At 39.1% G+C, this 6,000-nt stretch overlaps 1 protein-coding gene across 10 annotated transcripts in view; it reads left to right on the forward strand.

Annotated features, from left to right (window-relative positions):
• FRS2 (fibroblast growth factor receptor substrate 2) overlaps positions 1-5,523 on the forward strand; it is a 51,912-nt gene extending 46,389 nt beyond the window's left edge. For all 10 annotated transcript variants that reach the window (XM_030477975.2, XM_030477974.2, XM_030477981.2 and 7 more), the window contains 3 exons: positions 354-512; positions 1,452-1,615; positions 3,961-5,523. In XM_030477975.2, coding sequence (XP_030333835.1) covers positions 354-512; positions 1,452-1,615; positions 3,961-4,911 — 1,274 coding nt within the window. In that variant the 3' untranslated portion in view covers positions 4,912-5,523. The remainder of the gene's footprint in view (positions 1-353; positions 513-1,451; positions 1,616-3,960) is intronic.
• Positions 5,524-6,000: the final 477 nt, after the last annotated feature.

Genomic DNA, 6,000 nt, shown 5'->3' on the forward strand with positions numbered 1-6,000 from the left:
TTTTTCTCAGCTTAAAAAAAAAGAAAAAAATCTTGCCCTGCTTTGTGTTTTTTGTTTTGTTTTGTTTAAACCCCTCCTTTAGCACTCAAAACTTAGTTTGCTCTTAACTGAACCACTTTTCTGTTCTAATTTAACTTTTGGTGCATGGGAATCTTATTCTTCTATTAGATAAACGCTTTTAAGGTTTTCACAGTAATTCTGTGTATTTTGGTGCAATAAAAGTTTCTTAACATTTTGTTTCTCTAGCAGCTATTCATTCCATGGATTCCAGTTCTGTTTTTTGAAAGTTACATACATTATACGACATGTTTCTTAAGTTAAAGGATTTTGATTTTTTCCTTGTGTATTTATAGGAATTTTTGCCTTTAAATGTGCCCGTGCAGAAGAGCTATTTAATATGTTGCAAGAGATAATGCAGAATAATAGCATAAATGTGGTAGAAGAACCAGTAGTAGAAAGGAATAATCATCAAACTGAGTTGGAAGCTCCAAGAACCCCTCGAACGCCTACCGGTAAGTATGGTTATACTGTCAGATGACATACTTGAATGTAATGTGGTGCTTAGCTGAAAACAGCATTTAATTTGCATTAAATCTTTAAGTAATTAAAAAGAAAACTAATTTAAAGCTAAGAGGCTAATTACCAGTAATGCATTCTCTTGAGATACTTGCTGAGCATTTCTTTACAGAATCCTAAATCTTGGGAGCAAAACTGCCATAGTCAAGTTCTTCAGCTTTAAGAAACAAGTTTTGGGAACTTGGTTGTTCCGTAAGAACACTGCTTCACCGAAGCAGCATTGCATTCTGAAGCAATTCAATAGGTGTGTGGATAAGAACACTGAAGCAGTGTTGCTTTATAATATATCACCATATTTTACTTGTAGCATTTCTGAGAAGTGTTAATGTTGGGTAATGTTCCAACCTTTTTATTAGGGGGGGAAAAGTAATGGTAATATCACATCTACAGTGGGTTTGTAATATTTATTTTGCTGTGAGTCGATGGATGGGTCAAGTCCTTTCAAAAATACCAGAGGATTTTAGGTAATCTCAGACAGATGGTTTGATACTTGAAACTAGGAATTCCAAGTTATTGATGATTTCGGAGAAATGGAAGCTTACGTAAATAATAAGTGTACTGTTTGTTAAAGAGACGTGTTAATGGTAAAAAGAGAAGTTGGATAGGGAGTTTACTGGGGGGACTACGATGTGTAATACACCTGGATTTCAGTGGTTGCTTCAGAGATGTTTCTCAGTAAATACGGGGATGCTATACTCTGCAATTTGCTTTTCTTTGCCTCCCCCCCAGCAAAATTGTCTTGTGAATATTTAACACTGGTTTACATATTTTAATTTCTCCTTTGAAAATCAAAAGTGAAGATACAAAGCATCTTACTCATATACAGTAAAATGTTCTATTTTAATATGGCTTTGCTTGTTTTCTAATTGAATCAGCTCCTGGGTTCAATGCACAAAGTTTACCTAACGGCTATCCCAGATACCCATCTTTTGGAGATGCTTCATCACATCCTTCCAGCAGACATCCTTCTGTCGGAAGTGCACGCCTCCCCTCTGTCGGTGAAGAATCAACACATCCTTTACTGGTAGCAGAGGAGCAAGTGGGTATTTTTTCCTCTTATGTAAGTCAGGTTCTGCATTAGCTCAGATTTTATGCTTGCTCTGTAGGCTTTCGTTTGTGATTTTCAGTATCGGGTGTAATGTATTTCTACCATATATTGACTGCCTCAGAAAAGTGCTTTGCCTCTTTAAAATGACACTTTGTAGGATAGCTTGTGGCGGAAAGTAATTACTTAAAGTTGCTCATCTTATATTATTAATAAAGATATAGAAAGTATGTATTGGCATATACTCTTCTTAAAAATTTCAGTAAATATTTTTAAACACCTAAGTTGTACTGTCTAATGAGAGATCTTGGTCAAAAAGCTTCTTTACATTTAAGTCTTCTACTTGGTGAATAGAAATCATGGAATAACTGAGGTTAGAAGGGACCTCTAGAGTCCTCTAGATCAAATCTTAAAGTTAGAGGCAGCTGCACAGAGCCTTGTCCTGTCATGCTTTGAATACTCCAAGGGGATTCCACAACACTCTGAACCAGTGTTTCACCACCTTTGTTGTGAAAGCCTTTCTCCCTCATGTCACTGGATTTTTCTCTTGTTACAGCTGGTAACTCCACTGCCCCTTAGACTTTTGCTGAACAGCTTCAAAAAGAGTCTGGCTCTGTCTTTTTCTTTACCTCTTAGGTAGTTAAAACAGCTGTTAGGTGGTTTTCTGGCCTTCTCTTAAGACTGAACAAGGATGGTGCTCTCAACTTCTCCTTGTATGTCACATGCCTCTCTAATCATGGCTTTCTGCTGGACTTCTTCCAGTATGGTGATGTCTGTCTTGTACTGGGGAGCCCACATTCAGTCTCAGAAGCACTGGATTGATTTTTACTGTCAATCCAGTGCTTCTGAGACTGAATACTTCCTTAACCTACTGGGCTGTGCTTTTGCTAACACAAACCAATGCATGTTTGGTTTTCATTGCTGCAAGGGCACGCTGCTGACTCACATTCAACTTACCATTCACCTGGACTCCCGGTGCTTTTCTGCAAGGCTGTTTTCAAGTCAGTTGGTGCCAAGCCTGTGCTGTAGTTGTTCCCTACCAGGCACTGGACTTCCCATTTGCTGTTGCTGAACTTCATGAGGTTTCTATGAGGTCAGTTCTGCTGAGATCCCTCTCAGCGGAAACCCTACCAATCTGGGATAGACCGAAAACTTTCAGAAGGGTGTGTTCTGTCTCCTCATTCAGGTTGTTGCTGAAAATGTTAGTCAAGTTTAATAAAATTTGTGATGTGGTTTAGGAAGAGTCTCATGTACGGCAGGAAACAGTGTTGGAAATCAGAGAAGGTAAACGGAGTAAAGTGCAGTGAAGCATCTTGTGGGAAAGGATTTGTTAAGAGCCCCCACAGAAGAGTCGAAGTGTTACTGTTGGAGCTATTGAAGAGAAAGACAATTGAGTGTAGGAGTCAAGCAAGCTGTAAATTACACTTCAGCTTGTAGAGCTTGACATAGAAGTTGGGAAGGCTAGATGACTGCTGCTGTCAAATACTGCTTTTGCTGTTTGGGTATCCAGACACAGAATTAAAATTTAGAGAAGGAATCCATTACTCCAGTCATTCCTGTTCAGCCTTGTGTTGATCCATTGTGGGAACTCGGAGGGATAACCTAGGGGTATATTCCTCCCTTTCTTAGTGGCATCCAGTGCCAACTACTGCTCCTTTCTAATTCAGAGTGCCACGGTTCATATGGAATTGTATATTTTTCTCCTTTAGTTTCTGTTTTTAGGAGGCAGTTGGCTCTTGAAGAAAGAATGACTGTTGTTCCTGTAGAGCCAACCTCTCTTCTCATTGCTTGAATAGTATGCAAGGGGAAATCCTGGAGGTGGTGGGGTGGGTGAGTGTGTGTTAGTTAAATTTCCTTTGCAGTGTGGAAATTACAAAGATAAATTTATCCAAAGCAACTGTTGAACTGTTGGTCGCTGTTGTAGTGAGGGACAGCAGAGTAGAGCTCTTGCTGATTTGTCCATTTGAACTAATGAGCTAAGTTGATGCAGCCCAAGGTTGCCCTGACCAGAGCAGAGCTGGAATAGAACCTGGAAAGCTGTAACTAGAGCACAATTGAGGTAAAATATGAAATCAAAATAATCATTAGTGTAGGATATAAATTCTGTTCTTTTGTTAGAGTAACATTAACACAACCAACAAGGGAAAAAAGTAGAACTGAGTTCACAGTTCAGCAACATGTGAGAGATACGACGTTCGCTCTTAAACAGCTACTATCACGAGATTTGCTTTTCAGGTATTTTGATTAGAAAAGCAGGGAGTTAAGAAGGAAAGAAATTTGCAGGGGGAGAAAAGGCAGAAATAGCATTTGAATTTACTTTTTTTTTCTTGACCTTGTAGGTGCACACTTACGTCAACACTACTGGAGTACAAGAGGAAAGAAAAAATCGATCAAGTGTGCACGCGCCACTGGAATCAAAGCTTTCAAACACTGAAACAATGAAAGCGAAAGAAGATCAGATGTGTACTGATGACAGAGATGCTCAGGTTCTCCTGGAGCCTGAAGGAGTCAAGTTTGTTTTAGGACCAACACCTGTTCAAAGGCAGTTAATGGAAAGAGAGAAACTGGAGCAACTTGGAAGAGACCAAGTTAGCGGCAGCAGCACAAACAATACTGAATGGGACACTGGGTACGACAGTGATGAACGTAGAGAAACACCGTCTGGTAATAAATTGGTGTATGAAAATATAAATAGGTTATCAATCCCTAGTGCCTCAGGGGTCAGGAGAGGTCGTTTGACATCAACCAGTACCTCAGACACCCAGAACATTAACAACTCTGCTCAGAGGAGAACTGCGCTGTTGAACTATGAGAACTTGCCATCCTTGCCTCCTGTTTGGGAAGCCCACAAGCTGAGTAGAGATGAAGATGACAGTTTAGGACCAAAGACCCCATCTCTAAATGGCTACCACAATAACCTAGATCCAATGCATAATTATGTCAATACAGAGAATGTAACAGTACCAGCAAGTGCTCATAAAGTAGAATTTACGCGACGTCGGGACTGTACCCCAACAGTCTTTAACTTTGACATTAGGCGTCCAAGTTTAGAACACAGGCAGCTCAACTATATACAGGTTGACTTGGAAGGTGGTAGTGACTCCGACAACCCTCAGACTCCAAAAACCCCCACCACTCCACTTCCGCAAACTCCAACCAGGCGCACAGAGCTGTATGCTGTGATAGACATTGAAAGAACTGCTGCTATGTCAAGCTTGCAAAAAGCACTGCCCCGAGATGATGGTACTTCTAGAAAAACTAGACATAACAGTACTGACCTGCCTATGTGAGCCTGGGAAGCGTTAAATCATTTGCACCTTTTGTGAAGTTTATAGAATTGAAGATGCAAATACTTTGCATTTCTTAACACTAACGCCTTTTATAGACTAATAGAACTTTTTCTGCCTACTTCATGTACTTGTCTAACTAAAGGGAATTAATGTAGAGCAAGTATTCATTTAGGTAACACTATTTCATTCTACAGTAGTAGTAATTACTGCATAGCAGCATCACCACCTTTCACAGTGCCTCTTTAAATTGATTAGACTCCGAGTGACATGCCAGTTTTGAATTTATAAATATTCTGGTCTGGTGCCTATACTCGTTAATGACATTTATAACACTTTTTAAAGCCTCTTTTGATATGTGCATTATATTAGCAGGTAAACCTAATCTTTCAAAATACCTATCTTGCGTTCATTCCTCATTGAAGTGGCTCCTCCAGAATGAAATGTATGTTAATGCATTAACTCACTCGGTTTGACGTACACAAGATATATTGGTTCATCTCAAGGGGTATAAACACCACACCTTTTTTGTCCCTTTTTTTTTGGTTTGGTTTGGTTTTTGGTTTTTGGTTGGGGTTTTTTTTTTTGGTTGGTTTTTTTTTTTGTTTTGTTTTGTTGGTTTTTTTGGTTTTTTGTTTTTTTGGTTTTTTTAGACCACATGGACAAGAAGGCCTCTAATTCCTAAGTTTTCTTAACTTGTGTGATATTTGAGAGGTCACATCAAAGTTGGTTGCTCAGAGCTATGAATGCATCTAAACCCAGCCTTAAGCTCCTTCTGCTAGAAGAGAATTCAGAGTGGTGTATCAAGTTCCCTGTGAAATCTGACAATTTTAATCTCATTAGAGTTTGGGGGTTTTTGTGAAGGAATTCACAGGTTAGCTGTATGAATTAAGGCTCTCTTGTCCTTTCTTAGTTCAGTGTGCCTTCCTTTCTTTGCATTTGTGTGTTTCTTTTTTATCTGTTCCATAATGTCTTCTTTTAAAAGTCAGAATTTTGTACATAGCTTTAATTATTGTTCAGGGTCGTTATGTGTTTGTCTTACTCTCTGCATTTGACAAAGAAAGACTCTTGAAGGTCAAATGGTTTTCTTTG

The sequence above is a fragment of the Strigops habroptila genome, chromosome 3, assembly GCF_004027225.2.
Source record: "Strigops habroptila isolate Jane chromosome 3, bStrHab1.2.pri, whole genome shotgun sequence".
NCBI lineage: Eukaryota > Metazoa > Chordata > Aves > Psittaciformes > Psittacidae > Strigops > Strigops habroptila.